The 20,883-nt window shown below is 42.9% G+C and overlaps 1 protein-coding gene across 1 annotated transcript in view; it reads right to left on the bottom strand.

Moving 5' to 3' along the window:
• The window catches only part of Mtmr9 (myotubularin related protein 9), a 29,518-nt gene extending 9,915 nt beyond the window's left edge, over positions 1-19,603 (bottom strand). The window contains exons 1-7 of the mRNA XM_042699847.1: positions 19,389-19,603; positions 10,962-11,070; positions 9,144-9,269; positions 5,569-5,742; positions 4,158-4,375; positions 2,241-2,402; positions 953-1,094 (exon numbers count right to left, since the gene is read on the bottom strand). Coding sequence (XP_042555781.1) covers positions 953-1,094; positions 2,241-2,402; positions 4,158-4,375; positions 5,569-5,742; positions 9,144-9,269; positions 10,962-11,070; positions 19,389-19,570 — 1,113 coding nt within the window. The 5' untranslated portion in view covers positions 19,571-19,603. The remainder of the gene's footprint in view (positions 1-952; positions 1,095-2,240; positions 2,403-4,157; positions 4,376-5,568; positions 5,743-9,143; positions 9,270-10,961; positions 11,071-19,388) is intronic.
• Positions 19,604-20,883: the final 1,280 nt, after the last annotated feature.

The raw sequence follows: 20,883 nt of genomic DNA, 5'->3' as shown, positions 1-20,883 counted from the left end.
TCATACAGCATAATTACAAGACCTTTATCCTAGAGGTCATCAAGCACTGTATTACACCACTGTGCTGTGTTCTAGGGAGAAACATTAGTAGACAGCATGGCTTTCTGACCTTAAAGAAATCATTTTTGGGGCATCTAGCTCAGGAATTAGGGCATCTGTGGAGGAGCTTAAAGTCTCAAAACTTTGTGACAGCAAGGTCATTTAGCTGGATCTTACAGGACTCAGATTTTAGCTGGCTAGAGAAGAGGGCAGGAGGGAACAAGATGGGCAAAATGCAAAAGGTGCTAAAGTACAAGCCATGCACTCCCTTTCCCTACTGTTTTGTTATCTCTACCAGGACTCAGCTTCTGAGCTATCAGCCTGTTTTTTACATTTTTTTTTGTATTTTCCCTGTACATAACAAAATTCAGGTTGAGTATCAAATGTCTAACACGTGTGAGCCCACCTTAAGTGCTCTAGATTTCATATTTTGGATATTCGCACATACATAATGAATTATCTTAGGATGGACCATGAGACTAAACACAGAACTCATGTATATGTAACAGATACCTATATACATAGTCTAAAAGTGATGTTATGCAGTATTTTTACTGCACCTGCATTTTAACTGCATTGTGCCACATGAGGTAAGACACTGACACTCAAAGCTGCAGATTTTAGAACATTTTGGATATTCAGAAAAGGGATGATAACGGCTCACAAGTCTGTTGCTGCTGCTGTTGTCAAAGTGAATGAATGTGGCAACATGAGCAAGAATATAGGCAAAGAAAGACCTAGAAGAGAGGTTACAGATTACAAGCACCTACAGACAGAAGGGAAAACAGGTTAGCTGGCCTACAAAAAATTAAACACACAATTTCAAAATTTCACTTATGCTGTCAGCTACCACAAACAAGGATTGCAACATCAATGATTAGCAGCTGCTCTTCTTACCAAATGCTTGTCCTACCTGTAGCCACTCCCTCTCTATCAGGGCTTCAAAGCCTCGGATGGTTCTGCTCCTAGGCTCCAAGATGATCTGGGCTAGTGAGGACACCTGAAGTGTGGAGTCCGTCCCTTCTGTTCCATGAACCAGTACCGATGCTCCTTCCCTGACAGGTAAACAGAGTACAAATGAGGCACCCTGACAGGGCAAGTACTCTGTTAATACTAACTTAGTATTTCATTCTTATGCACCATGCTCTGTGTTATAGGGTTCCTAGTCTAAATAAGGAATTGAATAGATGAGAAGTCCTCTTGGGAAGAAAGTAAGACTAGCATAAAGTCCCAAATGGCAATGGCAAGAATCCCATTAAATTATAATAAATTTTAGACTTTTCAGCTGAATCTTCTATCCCTACACAAAACTGAAAAGCAGTCCTTATCATAGAAGGCACTAACCTTTTCCTGCTTTAATGCTTAAAGCTGAGCAAAGCCTTTTCTCATCAAACCTATAAATATACATTAAGATTACTTCCTGACCTTGAATTCTACTTGACACCATTAGCTACCTATAGGGACACTTCCATAAACTGTAATAGATCTGGGAAACAAGTCCTACACACAATTTGAGATATGTAGAAATGGGGATAAAACAAAAACAGTTAACTGTCAATCTAGGTACTACTGTCCTACGAGTCTTATAAGGTATCTGAGATACCATTATTCTAAAAAAAAAAGAAAGAAAGAAAAGAAAGAAAGGAAACTAAAGCTACATTCCTCCTCTCCCACACTATTTTTTATTTTTTTGGTCAGTCATGGTGCTTGAACTCTGGGCATGGGTGCTGTCCCTCAGCTCTTCAGCTCAAGGTTAGTGCCCTACCACTTGAGCCACAGCGCCACTTCTGGTTTTCTGGTGGTTAATTGGAGATAAGAGTCTCATGGACTTTCCTGCCTGGACTGGCTCTGCACCATGATCCTGAGATCTCAGCTTCCTGAGTAACTAGGATTATAGGGATGAGCCACTGGTACCGGGCAAAGAATATTTTTAAAAATGATTTTTAGTACTTTTAAAATGGTGTCATAAGACCTGTATATGTACTTGGCTCACATTCATTCAATGAGAATTATCTATTAAATACCAAATACTATATACAGTAGTAACTGAATAGTTTTACCTCTTACATAGAAATTTATAAGATGATATGAATATTAGATATAGATCAGGAACAAATTTAATACTCTGTAAACATATATGTGGATAAAAACCAAGGGTTTATCAGTGCATGCCCAGTTCAGGGAGGCTGAAATGACATTACCTGTCAATACACTGAGCTGCTAGACAGGCAGTTGTCAGAATCTCCTTGATATGAGTTAGCCAGTTGGAAGCCTCCAACTTACTGAGCCATCGGTCCATGTTATGCGTTTGGTCATTACAAGCTTCCATCAGTTTGATTAAACTCTCTTGAAGAATGTGATATCTTTTAAAAATAAGAAAAAATAAAAAGGAGGGAAAAAAGATTTAATAGAATGATGAAAGACTACACCAAAAGTTCATCCTCCAATATATCCAACACAAAAAAAAGTAGCTCAAAATATTGTCATATGAGGATTTTGAAGACTTAAACATGAACAGATGAGACAGTGCACAGAGTTAGGCCATCTGATAGGAGAGGGCTGGGAAGGGCCATTTAGTGACTGGTCACATGACATTACCACTTGCATCTCCAATCTACTTCTATCCCCCACACTGCTCTAGCACTCATCCTGAGCCTAAAGCAGTTTCCCCAAACCAACACAGATTCTTTTTAGCTTTGAATCTCACCAACCCCCAAGGAGCACTGACAAAGCTTTCACTTAATGTCAAACAAGAGCCTTTATAGGTCATAATCATCTCAACAGATGCAGAAAAAGCATTCAACTTCCAGTCATGATAATAACTCTATAAACGGGCTGGGAAGGTGGCTTAGTGGTAGAGCGCTTGCCTTGCATGCATGAGGCCCTGGGTTCAATTCCTCAGTACCACATAAGCAGAAAAAGCTGGAAGTGACGCTGTGGCTCAAGTACAGCACTAGCCTTGAGCTGAAGAGCTGAGGGACAGCACCCAGGCCGAGAGTTCAAGCCCCACGACCGACCAAAAAAAAAAAAAACTAAACAGCTGGGCACCCTTGGCTCATGCCTGTAATCCTAGCTACTCAGGAGGCTGAGATCTGAGAATCGAGGTTCAAAGTCAGCCCAGGCAGGAAAGTCCATAAGACTCTTATCACCAATAAACCACTCAGTAAACTGGAAGTGGCACTGGGGCTCAAGTGGTAGAGTGCTCGCCTTGAGCTGAAGGACAGCGCCCAGGCCCAGAGTTCAAGCCCCACAACCTAAAACAAAACAAAACAAAACAAAAACTCTAAACAAATTAGGTATGAGAAGAATATTCATCAATACATTAAAGGCCAGAAACAGAAAACTGATGCTCACACCTTAATCCTTGCTACTCAGGAGGCTGAAATCTGAGGACTGTGGTTCAAAGTCAACCTAGGCAGGAAAGTGTGAGACTCTTATCCCCAATTAACTTCCAGAAAACTGTAAGTGGTGCTGTGTCTCAAAGTGGTAGAGCACTAGCCTTGAACAAAAGAGCTCAGGGATAGCATCCACACCCTGAATTCAAGCCCCACAACCTAAAAAATCCACAAACACATGCATGCACACGTGCACATGTGCATGCACACACACACACACACCATCTAATCTCACTCATCTCTAGACTCTATAAAAAGGCAAACTCATGGAAGCAAAGTAGAATGACAGTAACCAGGTATGGAGGGGAAGACACAGAGGAAGGAAGATGTTGGTCAACAGCTTGGGTCAGACAGGAGAAGTTCTGGAGATGTATTGTACAATATGCTAAGTACAGTTGGTCATACTTTATCGTATATGTGACAGCACCTCGGAATGCAGACCTTAAATGTTCTCATCACAGAAAAATAAACCTGAGGTGATAAACTAGATTGATCTAAACATTTCACAATGCATAACTATTAACAAAATAGCACAAAATACATACAGATTTTGTCAAACCTGAATCCCGCCAAACAAAACTCACAATATAATTGTCCAGTCAATTATGGGCTCTAAATTAGCAAGTAAATTCCACTTGAGTACTTGTAATTTCTGAGTAGCTCAGGGGTTAGCCACTCCAATTAGTGTGCAGTAGGAGTTGTCTCTGTCTCCACAATCTTTACCTTTCAATAGACTTATGAATCCGCCTCCACTGGGGATAATGAGCTTCTTGTTCAAAGCCGCCTCCTTTGGCTCTAGCTTGCTGTGCTACATGTAGAGATCGGGTGTCAATGACGTAGCCTCGCTTTCCTGCCCGGAGAGTAGCATTTATCAGCTTCTCATCCTCCTTACACCTTCTCCCACTGGTACCAGTAAGAGGCTGACCACATCTCATAATTACCTAGAAGCACAATAAGCTGAGAATTAGTAACAGTTGCTTATAAGATCTCTAAAACAGAGAGGAAGTAGCTTTCTTAGGAGTGTCTCACAGGGTTTGGAAATGTGACTTCACTGATAAAGAGTGCCAGCCAATGAGCAAAAGCGTCAGGTACCCTGAATTTGAATCTCAGTCTTGTACCCAAAAAAAAGCAAATCAAAAATGTCTCACAAACATTCTCGCATTGGAGGGATAGATTTCATGGAAAAATAAACAACTGAATGTATTGACAGTAGTTAATATGTGTAAAAATGATAAACTTTGTACTTTCACATCATTTTTCTTCCTACTACCTCAAAATATATTCACAATTAAATCACCTCTTTAAGACCAAATATTACAATTTAATGACTTGAACACCTATAAGACTTGGCCCTGTGATGAAGTAATTAAGTCATTAATGGCCCATTAGTCAATAAGCCTTGACTTTATAGAAAAGTGAAATATCCCACCCTAATAAACTGCTTACTTTTGGACCTATAGGTATGGCTCTCTTTCTACCTCCTTTCTCTCTCTCTGTTTACAATAGCAAATAGAAAATGCAAGCAGAAGCTTTTTAATCTGCTGTCCCTCTGCTCCCTTCTACCTACAAAAAAGGGAGACAACCACAGATGGCTGACTGATACCTGAGAGATTTCGTCTGTATAGTAACCCAACTACCTTTTGATAGCCTGAACATCACACTTCCCTAATGATCATGCTGCTTTCTGAGCCTTCACCCCTATACTTAGGCATATGATAAAATCTGTATGTTCTTTTTCCTCTTGTCTGTGTATTATCTTTTTTTTTTTTTTTTGGTAGACAACCATCAAACTTTCAGGGAAAGAATAACACTTCCCTACAACCACACACACACATACACACGCACGCACACGGCTGGCAGGTTTTGGCAAAAATTATAAAAGACAAATGGTACAACACAAAATAAAAATAAGTTTATGCACCATTCTTGTTTGGAGATCATTTTCAGTGTTTTGAAGGTTCCTTGTCTGTTATTTAGCCTCTAGAGGCCCTCAGACATCCTTTTTCAGTATTCCAGGAACTTCACCTTGATATTCTGTCAGATTTGTACTTACAAACCACTGCTAAGTGCAGTTATATCTGACAACCTGAAGCCAACGCTTTCAGCAAATCAAGCAACATCTAGGGACACTTACCATTCCATTTTTTTTATGATAATAGCTTAGTACTGGGAAACGCCCACCATGTCGAAATGTAGCCACCTTGCGAAGAGCATCATCATCAATAGACTTGGGCACTATGACAATTGGTGGGTAAGAAGGACAGACAGCAAACTCTTTATTGACATAGCTTAGCCTCCATTCACTAGTCTGAAAAACATAACACATGTCAAAGCTAAATAAGCATCTTATTTCACAATATTATCAGAACAAGTTTAAAGGACCTCAGAAATCAACTTCCACTGATGAAGAAGCCACTGCTCGGTAATCTAATAAAAGGCCAGCCTCCCTCACTGAAAGATATCACTGTTCCTAGAAAGTTCTTTCTTCTAGCAAGCGGAAACTCGTGGCCTGTAACTTCCTCTATCAGTTTTTACTATCATGCCAGAGAACACAGCATAAGTTCCCCATTTCGTATGACATCCCACCAAGGATTTAAAGACAATTCTTCCCCGTTAGTGTTCTCTTCTCCAGGTTAAGTATATTAAGTACATACAAGATGACTGAGGCCAACATAATTTCAAGAAATCTGTTATTTTCTGGGTACCACTAGTTTGTGAATGGTGCTCTTAAAATTAAAATCGCACCTACAGACTACAATACTCCAAATTATGCTTAGCAGGAATAGAACTTAAAATAGAGCTACATCCTGTGTTGCCTTTTGCTATTTAGAAAAGGAGGAAAATGTAATAAGAATGGCAGCATCTTTCTTAAAATAACAATGACTTAATGACTTAGGAATCAATAAAATGTTTTCTGATTCAATACTCTAAGGACTAGAAGCATACAATATAAAACAATCAAGTAATTTGTAAGGTTAGGATGTAGCTCATGATGAAGAGCTGGCCTGGTGTGTATAAGGCCCTGGTTTTGATCTCCAGCACTATAATAGTTACTATTATTTTTGTGTCAGTCCTGGGGCTTGAACTCAGAGCCTGGGACCATTTGAGCCACATTCCATGTCAGACTTTTTTAAATGGTTAATTGGGATAAGAGTCTCATGGATTTCCTGCCTACGCTGGCTTTACACTGTGATCCTCAGGTCTCAACCTCCTGAGTAGGTAGAAGAACAGGAATGAGCCACCAGCTCAAAATAAGTTTTTTTTAAAGAAAACTGCAAACCACTTGGAAGTTTGTAAAAGGCTTTTTACAGATAAGATTCAATATGTGGCATAAATTGTGATTGGACTACAAACAAGTATTAGTAAGAAGAGAAAGCTAAAACGTTAGATACAGTAGAACACAAATCAACTCATGCTCTTGCTCAGCTCTTTTGCTCACAGATAGTATTCTAACACTTGAGCTATGCCTACATTTATTGTTTCCCCCCCAGATCAGAGTCTCAAGGATTTGTTTTCTTGGGCTGGCTCTGAATTGAGATCCTCAGATTTCAGCCTCTTAAATGTCAGGATTACAGACATGAACTACTAGTGTCTGGATCTTTCAATTTGTGTTAATACATACATACATATATGTCATCCTGATGAATTCACTTTTTATTATGATAAAACCTTTTCATAATATTCTGTGTCTTAATGTCTCTTTTTTCCTACTCTGGAATTAACTCACTGTGGAGACCCTAGAGTCTCTGGGAGCTATAACTGAGTGCAGGAAGTAGTAGATGGTGGATGTGGAGAAAGCCTGATGCCAGCGGAAAATGGCAGGTTTGTGTTTGCCTTATCTTGTGTCTAAGTAAAGACACAAGATTCTGAGTTTGACATTACACAGAGATCCAGTCAAAAGACAGGATGAAAGCTTGTGTACTTACCTTATTGCCCCCTGATAATCTGTAACCAGACCCTTGGAATGTGCCCTTTGTTCTGTAACCAAAACTGCCCCAAACTAACATTTAATCTGACCCACTAAAGATATATCAGCATCAATGGTTCACATCTATAATCCTAGCTACTCAGGAGGCTGAGATCTGAGGACCATGGTTCAAAGCCAGCCCAGGCAGTAAAGTCCTTGAGACAACTTATCTCCAATTAACCACCAAAAAACCTGAAGTGGAGCTGTGGCTTAAGTGGTAGATCACCAGACTTGAGTGAAGCAGCTCAGGGGTAGCACCCAGGCCCTAAATTCAAGCCCCAGTATAAAGAATATTCTGCAGTTTAACTGGGTCTATCCACTGAACTCTTCCTTTCATGATAATATGAATATATGTTCTCAAACACTAGCATTATGAATAACATGCATGAGTAATCCTTTTTCTGCCACATGGTATCTTTTCTTTTTCTTTTCTTTTCTGTTTTTTGTTGGTCATGGAGCTTGAACTCTGGGCCTGAGTGCTGTCCCTGAGCTCTTCAGCTCAAGGCAAGTGCTCTACCACTTGAGCCACAGCACCAGTTTTCTGGAAGTTAATTGGTGATAAGAGTCTCACAGGCAGGAAGGTCGGACTGTCCTGCCTGGGCTGGCTTTGAACCGAGATCCTCAGGTCTCAGCCTCCTGAGTAGCTAGGATTACAGGTGTGAGCCACTGGTGCTCAGCAATGTCTTGTTTTTTTAAACAAGAATATGTGACAGAGGTAGAAAAGACATGTGCCACTAAATACATCTTATAGACTGAGATAGGAGCTTGCTTTAGTCTTCTCCTAGAAGAGGCATGCATTTTTTTGTTCTTTCTTTCATTGAATCTGCCTTTTAAGTGAACTGCTTAGGTGGATTTTAGTCCAGCAATTATTTTGTCTGTGCTGTTTTTCACTGATGTTGCTTCTATTCTTGCCTTCTTTTGGATTACTTTTTAAGATTTCATGTCATGTTAATATATGGATTAACCTTTTGCTTTTGTTGAGACAAGATCTCATTATATAATTTAGGCTCACCTTAAACTCACTGTGTTGCCCAGGCTGGTCTTGAACTCTCAATTCTACCACTCTTCCTCCTTAGTGCTGGGTTTACAGGCTTGTACCACCATACCCAGTGGCAGCATTAACTTAACTGTACCTCTTGGGACTTAAGTGATTGCTTCAAGACCATGGTTCTCCAACAGGTGCCACAGGGAAACATTTCTGAGTTATCTGGGGACAGTAATTAACTCACAAGAGGCTAGGACTATCTTTAAGTAAATTTTAAAGTTTCATCCACATCATTTTATTTTTTGTTTTGTTTTGTTTTTTTGGTTGTGGGGCTTGAACTCTGGGACTGGGCGCTGTCCCTGTGCTCTTCAGCTCAAGGCAAGTACTCTACCGCTTGAGCCACAGTGCCACTTCCAGTTTTCTAGTAGTTTACTGGAAATAAGAGTCTCACGGACTTTCCTGCCCAGGCTGGTTTGAACCATGATCCTCAGATCTCAACCTCCTGAGTAGCTAGGATGACAGGCATGAGCCAACAGCGCCCAGCCATCCACATCATTTTGAAGTAATATCTGGGATACATTAAGCCCACTAGGAGAAAAAGCATTTCAGCTACAGCTCTGAAAAAAAAACCCACAAGTCTCTGAATGACAGAAGCTACAGCACATATAACTCTTTTATACATACAGAGGTCAACTTTGCAGTCACATTCACAACTAGGGTTGTTTTTCAACATAATAATTCTTAAACAGTAACTCACAGCTGAAGAGTAGAGTTCGAACTCTTGCTCAGGAAGGAAGGAATGCCAACCATCTTCTATCACTTCAAACATGGGCCGGTAGAAGAAGGGGTACATCAGAGTGACTGAGTCCAGGGTAGACAATGCCTAAGGGGCAGAAAGAAAATAGGAACAACATGACACCCATATAAGCCTAATGACAATGGTACCTAGGGTCATTCTCTAATATTGTAGCTATCACTAGATATAATTACAGTCCTGCAGAAGCAAACAAACCACTGACATATAATCATTATTCAGCAACTGCCACCTGAATGAAAAAAAAAAATCGAACAAAAAATGTATGCCTATTCTAGAAGAAAAATGAAATAATTCCTCGACACAATTTAATAAACCAACAAAATATTAGCTACAGATCTGTCAAGGTTTTCTTCCTCCTTTTAATAGACAAACTCATAACATTCTGTGGACACAAAGCCTAAATGAGTCAGTCTCATAAAGACAGAGGAAAAAAAGGCCAATGACTATCTAGATGTTACTGTAAACATGAAGTCAATAATGATTTAAATAAAGTAATTTAAAATTTGAGTGCATAATAAAAATGTTGGTTAGGATGAGGAATACATCAGAGTGAGCCTTTAATTAAAATCTTAAACTACCAAGTAAAATTTCTATTTATGATCTGAACCAATATTCAATATTGTTTAAATATAAAGCAAATATTTTGACATATGTAAACTGATGAAAATAAATGTGGAAACTGAGACTTACTAAAAACAAACAAAAGACTACAAACACTGATAGCAACTTGCTTTATCATGGAGATTTGTCACACAACAATGGGAGTAGTCTCTACACAAAACAACAGCCCTAAGAGCTAGATGATATTATTTTCATTGTCAAAGGTTTAAGTACTTCACTCAAGATTGAAAAATTAAGATGCAAACTATGCTATTACAATGAAAAGATCAATATTAAGATTTCTGTCCAAATGTCTGTGGAGTTACAGCAAACTATACTATTACAATAATCAGATCAATATTAAGATTTCTGTCCAAATGTCCGTGGAGTTGCAATCTATTACAAGGGACATGCCAGTACATTCAAGACAAAACAATTCTGTGTGTAGTTGCTAACAAACTCTCACTAGTGGTTTTCCTAATTCAGAGGGCAGGTAAGTCAATGGGGCTTTTACAGCACCACCTGTCTCACTCAAATTGCACCCTACATCATGTCCAAAACAGCTGTAACTGTTCTTACTGGTTTAATATCCACAAAAGCTGGGATGTAGGAGGTTGCAGAGTGCTTCCCTAACACACAGCCCTGGGCTCCACAGCAAGCACCAGCAATTCCTCTTCTTTTTAAATTTCATATAATATGATTTATTCCCATTGAGGAAGAAAAAAAAAACTACCTTTAACAGAAGAAAAGTATCAAGACTTGCATAGTGAACATGAAACATCAGGCAAAACTTTAAGTTTGTCCTAAGAACCTCTCAAAACTAAGATATCCAATGATTTTTCCAAACTGTTCTACTCAAGTAAAACAGTTACTATATTTGACCCACATGACCTCATGGGAATGCTATGGAAGTAACTGGAATGCACTTCCATAGACTTTTAAACAGGTTAATGGAATTACGGTTCTTTAAGCTGAGCAACACCAGCACTGCCGTAAGTAAAAGAAGTCCCATTACTCCAGTATAACAGTAAATCAGGGTGAGGCTTTCCCCATCAGCTTCCATATCCACAAACAAATTTAATATATCAAGAAAGGATGTAAGAGCTGCTCAGTCAGAATACAGCTTTTATCATACACTTTTGCCTACAAAATACTTACCTCAATGGAACTGGCTATATTTAAACATTCCTCCATTCCAGGAATATCCAACTGAATAATTCGAAAATCTTTACATTTTATGATGATGGTCCCCAGAGATCCCACAAATCTGAAAGGAATTATAAATTAGGCTAAGAATACAGAAATTCTTAATTTTAAATATGATTATTTCTTTGAAAAAATATAGTTGAAATCACCATCAACATTCAATTTTCTTCTCAATTAGTCTAATTAAAATTAAGCTCACATTATTTAAATATTAGCCAAAAAGTACTTAAAATATATGTATCTAATTCTTTTTCAAATAAAGTAATTCAAATGTGGCTAATTCATTTAACAAAGACTATGTGTACTTCCTCCAAAGAACAGGAAAAGCTCTGTAAGTAAGGTGTTAAACAGATATTTCTCAAACAGGACTGCACAGAGCTTGAGTTTGCAGCAGACCTTTAAAAATAAAAACCTCTTTTCATTATTTGAAAACTACTAACTTGGAATATCTATGTTAGACTAAAGAAAGCTTGAGAGTCAATGTCATGTTTAGTCATAATTCTGTATTAGTCTTTCAGTCAAGTTTACTTTACCTTAGTGGAGATTCCTATGTTCTTTCATGGTCATACAGTTTGTCTATGCTTACCAAGAGCGGGCTTTTCTCTTGTGCACTCACTGCCCCCAATTCTCTTCCATTCTGAGTTCCCCTAAACTGGGAAGTTCTAGATCGATCAAAAGCTGGTAACTTTATTTCCATTTTACCCAATTTAGTAACACAGAACCTACAGTTATTCTCCCCAAGTTCACCTTGGAACTTGAGAGTTGGTTGGACTCACATCACTTCCCGTGAACTTTCACAGGCAGATATTGCAATGAGCATGGAACCAATCTTAGTAAAGAAAATTTCCACAGGGCATCCACAAGCCATTAGTACAATGGGATGCCTTTTACTAAAATGCATTTTCAAAAGTCAAACACTTGGCACTTCTGCTTCTATTAAAAGCAAGATAACAGAGACTCAAAGAACCATAATTACTACACACATAGAAAAAGGAATGACTGTTTTCTAGCCGCAACACAGCAAGAAACAAAAAGAAAGATGCATGAGTACCAAGGTGAGTCCTCAAATTGCTTGGCTTATGGTTTTGAAAGTTTCCAAGCAGGGACAGAAAACCTGAATGGAGCAAGAGTCTGCAAAGACCAAATGGACTAAAGCTTAGTACTAGTACTCTCACTACAAGAGTACTAGAGAGTACAGAGAACATTACAGAGATATGCTGAGGGTAGACCTCAGGTATCTAGCATAGTACTAACCAGCACATGAATGAGAATAAAGTAACCTAAGGCTGATGCTATGGAAGTTCACAATGGAAGCTTAATCCTCAAAACAGCACTAAGAGGCCAAAGTTAACAATGAGTATGTCCTGAGATCCCATGTGCTCCATCTCTCTGATGTTCTTTTGTCCTTACAAAAGGATAATGCAGCAGAAGGCCTTGCTACTAGAATTCCTGGCCTTCAGAAGTCGAAAAAATAACTTTCTTCTCTTTATAAAGTACCCAGTCTGCAATATTCTGTTACATAGCAACACAAATGGATAGAGGTATCTGGGAAAGAGCCAGTTCAGAGGATTAGAGAAAGCAACATATCCTAGGAGTGAAGGGTTAAAGTACTCGAAGCAGTGACCATTTGTTGCTTGTTTCAGCTAGCAGAGCAACACGTGGTGGTAATCCAAACACCTGGTTGTGAGCCTTTATAAGCCCTGCAAATCCTTAGTTCGGGGCTCTCCTCCTAGGCTCCGCTGTGTCTCGTCTAAATAAAACCTTAAAACAGCTGTAAAGTTTGATTCTCGGTGGTCTTCTTGGTGGGGGTCCTGCGATCTGGGCACAACATATTAGTGGGGGCTTGTCCGGGATTCCCCCCAAAGGCCCCCAAGACCTCAGACTCCAAAGGTAAAACAGCGCTGTCTTTGTTAATTTGTCTTGTCCTGTTGTTGTCTGTTTGTACTTTTGTTTTCCTTTGTGAGGAAGGCTGCTCCAATTCATATTGTGTAAAGGGTTGTCGAAGCAGACGCTTGCACGACAACCTTGGAGGAACTGGGAGACATCCCAGATCCTCTTGTGGGGGGGAGGGGGTCCTTGGAACCCCACCGTGTGAATTGTGGGGCGTGGGTTGGTTTGGTATTGGGCCAGAACTGACCAAGAGGGCCTCCTAAATAACCAAGGCCCAACTTGCCCACTGTGGGTCCGCTCCTTCTGCTGTGGGGCGTGGGTCGGTGTGGAACCCCACTGTGACAGGAGCCAGTGGACCAATTTGGGAGATCTCCATTTTGTAACTGTCAAGCCTGCGTGTATTTTGTTTGTACTGTTTACTGTTTTTTTGGACTGTACGACTGACTGGACTGGAAACCATGGGCAACACTCTAGCCCCCTAGACTTACAAAAAGAAACTAAAAAAGAGGAAAAGAAATTGTACCCCCCAGTTTTTCAGGGAGATAACTTGGAAGAAATGTTTCCTCCCCCATACTCCCCTTCCCAGGTTCCTTTGGCAGAACCTGAGAATGATCAAGAGGAGGAAGGAGCTATAGAACCAGCAGCCGAACCCTCGGCACCTGCCCTTAAAGTTTCTGAGGGGCCAGTCACTCGACAATGCCATGGGATCAAGATCAACCCCTCTTCTCCTGCAGCTGGTTTCCCCTTACACGCCATAGGTCCTGTGGATGCGGATGGTCAACAGCAACTCCAATATTGGCCATTTTCTACCAGTGATCTATACAATTGGTGCACCCAAAATGCCCCCTTTTCTGAGAAACCCCAGGATTTGCTTGCTTGAAACTATTCTCTTTACTCATCGGATGATTACACTCAACTTTTCCATGTCCTTTTTACCACCGAAGAGAGAGTCCGTATTTGAGAGGCGGCCCGGAAACATATCCCTGGCCCCACAGGAGCGCCCATCACGGATCCTGCCCCGATCGCTGCCTATTTTCCTGAGATCTGACCAACATGGGACTACAATATGGTTAAAGGTAGGGAGCGACTCCTCGTCTACTGCCAGGCTCTGTTGGCAGGTCTCAAGGTGGCAGCTCGCCGACCTACTAATATGGCCGAAGTTTATGATGTTAGACAGGGAGGAAATGAAAGTCCAGCAGCATATCTTGAGTGGCTCATGGATGAGACCCAGGAGTCAGTTCAGATTATTATGTTTGCCTATACAAATCAAGCTGCACCAGACATAAAGCAAAAGTTGCAGGCTCTAGACAGACTTGGTGAAAAGTCTATTAGGGATCTAGTAGCCGCGGCGAAAAAGGTTTACAATAAGAGAGAGACAGAGGAGAAAAGACAAGAAAGGAAGGACAGAGAACATGAAATTGAGTGTGAAAAGAAAGACCGGGCCAAGGAAAAGAGGCCAGACTTCTTGGACTCGCCACTATCGCATGCCAAGCATACCTGGTTCACAGACGGCAGCAGTTTCATTTGAGATGGAAAAAGGTACGCGGGCGCAGCAGTCACCACAGACACCGAGATAGTGTGGGCAGACGCACTTCCCCCAGGGAACGTCTGTACAAAGAGCAGAACTAGTGGCACTAACAAAAGCCCTACAAATGGGAAAAGGGAAGAGACTAAACATTTACACGGACAGTTGGTATGCTTTTGCCACTGTGCATGTCCATGGAACCATTTACCAAAAGAGGGGGCTGCTGACAGCTGAGGGAAAGAATATTAAAAACAAACAAGAAATTTTAAGCCTCATCCAGGCCTTATGGGAACCAGCAAATATTGCCATTATGCACTGCCGTGGCCATCAAAAGGGAACTGATTCTATAACCAAAAGAAATAACTTGGCCGATCAGGCAGCTAAGGAGGCCCTCCAGCCCAGAGCTCGGCTTCAGACCCATCTTACAAAGCCAACTGGTCCCAGACTGACAGTGAAGACCATTAATAAGAAAATATCCATTGCTCATCAAAAGACAACTTGCAACATCTGGCATACAATAATACCAAATGTTGATAAAAATGTGAAGAACAGGGCTCCTGACCCCCATACCTGGCAGGAAAGCAACAGGGACAGACATTGAATGCTGTACGACTGTGGCATGAGTTCCAAGTAAGATCTATACTCTCTGGTCAATTCTGTCTTAGGCACAATCCCACAGAAATTTATGCAAGACTACATATGACTTGAGTGCACCTATTTTTCAGAGTTGTTTATGACAGCAAGGATTTAGAGGTTATGTAACAAGGTTTACCAAGTAAAATGTTTTACCTACTTTGAAATTCTATGCTACAGTGAAAAGCAGTGATATGAATATACTTACTCCTATCACTCTAGGAAGAGATCCTGAGAAAAGGTATCGTGTTAGAAGCTGAAGACACAGAACAGGGGCTGCAGAGTGTGGCTCAAGAAGTTCAACATTGGCCTATCAATATCAAGTACAAGGTCCTGAATTCAAATTTGGGTACCTCCAAAACAACATCTACAACATTCTCTCAATCAAATCAAGTAAATGAAGCTCACATGCATGTGTGCACACCAACATATAGCAGTGCCATCTAGTTTACAATGACACTTAACATAGCTGCCCAAAGGAACTGTGGATGAAGTAGGAAATGAGAGTGGAAAACAGGGAGGTAGAAGAATTAAAAATCAGAGGAAGGTTGGAAATGTGCTCAGTGATAAAGAGTGCTTATCTGGCATGCTCGAGGCCCCAGTTCAATCCCCGACACCACCAAGAAAACAAAAATCAGAGAACCTTTTATGGAATTAATCATGAAAATGATGAGTCATCAGGTGAATAAGATTATCATCAGGTGAATAAGATTATCTCAATTTTCCGCCTCAGAGAAACATGAAAAGGTCAATATGACTGGAAGATTTGTTTATGACTGTGCTAAGATCAAATAAAACAAAAATAAACCAAATACGCAATATATATGAAGTTACTCTATAGACTTACGAAAAAGTACTCAAATATCAGTTCTCCTTCTATTAGAGGGGTTACTTATTCCTAAGTGACAACCTGAGGTTCAAAGAGAAGCAGCGGCTTGCCCAGGACATTGATCTACTAAAAGGTAACAAGGCCAGTGCCACTCTCAGACACTGTGTGACTGTCACTGCAGCTCCACTTCATCAGCCAGGCAAGCAGCTCCAGCTTTAAGTCACATCCCACATCTGTTCAACGGCCTCACCACCACATTCTAAATCACACCACCATTTACCTGGGTTACCCAGCAGTCTCTTAGCTGAACCTGATGCAGCAGCTTTGCTCCTCTACAACTCATTTCCTGCCAGCAGCCAAAATCATATACAAAACCTACTACACCTCCTTGCTTTCAACTCTCCCTAGGGTCCCTGGAAAACCATCTCAAGAGCCTTCAGATGCCCCTCCGGCTCATCTTCCAGCCACACCTGTGCTGTGTTCCCAGGTCCGGACTGTTCATCATGCTCCACCCACAGGCTTCTCTGCTCCCCATTATACAAGCCAAGGCATAGCATGTTTCCAACTCACATCTTCACATACATTGTCACACGCCACGCCTCAGGAAGTTTCCCCCCCAGATATTCACCTAGATCACTTCTTCTCTCCTTCAGGTCTCAGCTCCAAGGTCATCTGCATTCTCTGAAATCATTTCCAAAGACACAGCCACTCTAATTTCTATCTTTTTCTTCCTGCCACTACCAAACATTGCTTTGTATTTCTCTGTTGATTAATCCTACAGTTCACTCCTCTGCTATTTCTAAAGCTCTTATCTGCCTCAGTCACTATAGCACTGCAGGGCCCAAACAATACCCTGAGAAAAGACAGACAAGCAAATTGACGTGCCCACACTTCCGCTCTCTCCACCATGCCATGCTGCTTCCCAGGGAGAGGAGTGCCGTGGCCACTCCCCTCGTGTCGTGTCTCCTGTAACAGAGCAGAAGACCCATGCCTCATATGCTTCCTTCTTTATGTTCTAACGATGCCCAGGACCCTAGTACATGCTAAGTAAATATGGAAAATGAACAACCACAAGATGAGGTCAAAGAGAAATTAGGCAGAGCCAAGCACTGGTGGCTCATGGCTTAAAAACCTAGCTGCTCAGCAATCTGAGATCTAAGGATTGTGGTTCCAATAGTCCATAAGACTATCTCCAATTAACCAGCAAAAAGCCAGAAATGGAGCTGTGGCTCAAGTGATACTAGGGGAGGCCTTGAGCAGAAAAAGGCACATGGAAGTAAAATGCCAAGTTCAAGCCCTAGTACTGGCAACCAGGAAGAAAACTGGATGATCACAGGAGACCACTAATATATGCTCCTTGGCACCACCTTCCCTTCAGTGGTCAATCTTTCTGTTCTCCCATATGTCTGTCTGTCCATATCTGAGCCTCAGCTGGACATTTTAAAGGTGACTCCTGGCTTTAAAAGGTAAATATAGGGGCTGGGAAGGTGGCTCAGTGGTAGAGTGCTTGCCTTGAATGCATGAGGTCCTGGGTTCGATTCCTTAGCACCACATAAGCAGGAAAAAAAAGCCAGAAGTGGCGTTCTGGCTCATGTGGTAGAGTGCTAGCCTTGAGGTGAAGAGCTGAGGGACACCGCCCAGGACCAGAGTTCAGGCCCCACGACTAGACCCCAAAAAAAAAACAAAAAGAAAAAAGGTAAATATACATATGTATAATAACAAAATAAAATCTGAATATACACTTAGTGAAAAGACTGATCATTAAACAGCTACAGAATTTCAAGGCAAGGAGAATTACTTCCAGCTGCAATTCACAGATGAGGCTGTGAAGGAGGAAGTAGTGAAGCAGAATACTTATATAGGGAATAGTAATGGCAGCCAAATGTCTGGAACATAAAAGCTAAGTGAGTATCAACTTGGAAGGAGCTAGTCATCCTTGCTGAAGGAAGAGCTTAGTTTATTGGTTCATGAGAATCAATAGGCTTGGGTCAATAAAGGAAATATGAAAGACCTATGCATAGAATGGCAGGACAGTAGGTTAGGGCAGGTTATGGTATGTCAGCAACAATAGGCTACAGAGTTTGCTTTACCATGCAGGCCATGAGAGACCACTGAAGAATTACACAAGAAAGGGATGATTCAGGAGTATACTAAGCCCTCTGCCTGAGTAAATAAATCTAGCACGGCCTCACACAACAGCCAGAAATTCTACCAGTATAGATTATTTTAAGGCATATCTTTTGTAGAAATCTTCTTAATATTCAAATTTTCCTGAGAATAGAATAGAAAAGGTGTGGTTTGTGTAAACTGAAGTGGCTGAGTAGACCACTGCTTTCTCCAAAGGGAAATGGGAAACCTAAGTGCAGATGGAAGAAAAACTTTTTGAATGGGACTCTGCTTTGCAAAGATAGGAAGTACAGGGAGGGGGAGATAAGAAAAGGGGTCTGGGAAAGTGGCTCAGTGGTATAGAGTGCATGCATGAAGCCCTGGGTGGTTTGATTTCTCAGCACCACATAAGCAGAAAAAGCTGGAAATGGTGCTGTGGCTCAAGTGATAGAGCGCTAGCCCTGAGCTCTTCACCTGGGACAGTGCCCAGGCCCAGAGTTCAGGCCCCACAACCCCACAAAAAAGAAAATGAAAAGGGAGAGAGATTAGCTCATACGTTTTCTTGATGGCCAACACTGTTTTTTCCAGAAGCATAATGAGATTATAAAATTCCTTTGTTGGGATTTATTAGAATAATGACCCAGAAGGCAAGAAATAAGGAGAAATATGACAAGCTGAATTTTGTTTGTTTATTGAGACTGTGTTTCTGTATAGCACAGGGCTGGCCTGACATTCATCCTCCTTTTGCCTCAGGGTTGGGTTTACAGGCACACCTGATTCTAATCTCTCTCTTTTTTTTTTTTTTGAGGTGAAAACAAAATGCTTTTGAATGAAGTAGTAAACAGACTGGAGTTGTAACTCAAGAGGTACAGTGCCAGCCGTGAGAGGGAAAGCTAAGAGCTGAAGGCACTGAGCTCAAGCCCCACTACTGGCACACATTCAGTGAGTGGCAAAGACTTTAACAGGCATAACCGTAATCCCAGACTTGGGAGGCTGAGGCTGGAGGATTGTTGAGGCCAACCTGAGCTAACAGCAGGTTCCAGGCCAGCCATAAAGTCTTAAAACAAAAACAAAAACAACAATAAGTAAACAAAATTTATCTAAATTGTACCCAATCACAACTTAATTAACTGCGACTGGCAATAACGACGCACGAAATAGAATGGCTCAAGGAGAATTTTTACGAGACAAAATCCGCCCCAACGGTATCAAGGCAATCACACGGTCTGAAGCTCGCCCATCGTGAGCACTTACCCAGGTCTGGCAGCAATCAGGGATCCCGTCCGGACGGCTTTCTAAAGTCTCAGCCAAGGGCGGCCCCCCGGGCTGGCACGGAGCCCCGGGAGCCCGGGCCGCGTCCCTGCCCCCCCCCGCCCGGCGCCCCGCGGGCTCTCACCGCTTGTCGATGGCGTCGATGTTGGAGTGGAGGAGCCACAGCTCCTCCGTGCTGTCCTGCCGCGAGGACAGGATCAGGTGGTGGCCCGTCAGACACAGCGTCCCCTCCACGGCCGGATAGAAAGGCCGGTGCAGCACCACGTTGTCCACCCGAGGGGTCTTGATCAGCTCGGCGAACTCCATGGCCCCGCGGCGGCCGAGCCCGGCGCTGCGAGGCGGTTACCCGCGCGGGCGGGCCCGGGAGGCCGCGCCGGAGGCCCGGGCCGAGCCCCGCCAGACCCCGGGGGCCCGGGTGCCAGGCGGTTACCCCGCCCGCCGCAAGGCTGAGGCGGACGCCGGGTGTGGGCCCGGCCGGCGGGGCGGAGGCCCGGCCTGGCCGGAAGTCTCTGCCGCACCTCCCTCGTCGCCGGGCCGGAGCCTCGGCCTCAGAGTGCGTCCCGCGACAGGCCCGGTCGGCGCCGCCGCCAGCGGCCTCGGGTGGGGAAGCTGCGGGCGGTAGGAATCGGCCGCTCCGCGGCTGGCTCGCCCAAGCCCGAGCCGCCCGAACTCCTGGCGGAAGTGGCTGCTCGCAGCCCTGGCCGGCGGCAACTGCGGGCGGAAGCAGCGCGGCTCACACCTCGGAAGAAGTAGCGGTCGTTACCGGAAGTCTGTCCCCGCCTCGGTCCGGTAGAAATGCCTCCGGAGAAACAGTCCAGAGCCGAAGATAAAGGTTCCTACACGTTCCGACCTCGCCTTCTCCCTGCACCCCGAGCGCGGCATTCACTCCGCCGAGTCCCACAGGCCCCGGCCGGTGGACGCGCAGGCCCCGCGCCGCCGCCCTCCACTCGCGTACTGTCCCTCGCGGGCCGAGAGTTGCGGCGACTCCACCTTGCAGGGGAGGAGAGGTCAAGTGTGGGATCGAGGGACGCAATGGAGAATTTACTTCCCACTTGAAGAACTAGGGAAAGCGTCACGGACAAAGCACCCAGTTGAAAGATGGTTAAGGCTTATGCTTTGGACGTAGGAAGACCCAGACCAGAGGTGGGAAAAAAGTTCTCCTCTAACTCCATGACCACCTTCGTATTCCAGTTTTCTTGAAAATAGCCTGCGAGAGCCGGGCGCCGAGGCTCGCGCCTGCCATCCCAGCACTCAGGAGGCTGAGATCTGAAGATCGCAGTTCAAAGCCAGCCTGGCAGGAAAGTCCGTGAGACTCTTATCTCCAGTAGACCACCAGAAAACCGGAAGTGGCGCTGTGGCTCAAGCAGTAGACTGCTCGCCTTGAGCTGAAGAGCTGAGGGACAGCGCCCAGGCCCAGAGTTCAAGCCCCACCACCGACCAAAACAAACAAAAATAGCCTATGAGAAACCCATGAAGGCTTAGCTCAAGTGAGAGAACACATTTCTAGAAAGCTCAAAGGCTGTGAGTTCAAACCCCGGTACCGTTATTTTAAAAATGGCGAAAAATGTTTAATATACTATAAAGCTGTAAACTGTGCAGTAGAGAGAAAATTGTTGATA

This window comes from Dipodomys spectabilis, unplaced genomic scaffold, assembly GCF_019054845.1.
Source record: "Dipodomys spectabilis isolate Male_0828 unplaced genomic scaffold, ASM1905484v1 ptg000263l, whole genome shotgun sequence".
Taxonomy (NCBI): domain Eukaryota; kingdom Metazoa; phylum Chordata; class Mammalia; order Rodentia; family Heteromyidae; genus Dipodomys; species Dipodomys spectabilis.
Note: the sequence above shows the minus strand (reverse complement) of the source record. Positions and strands in the feature narration are given on the sequence as shown.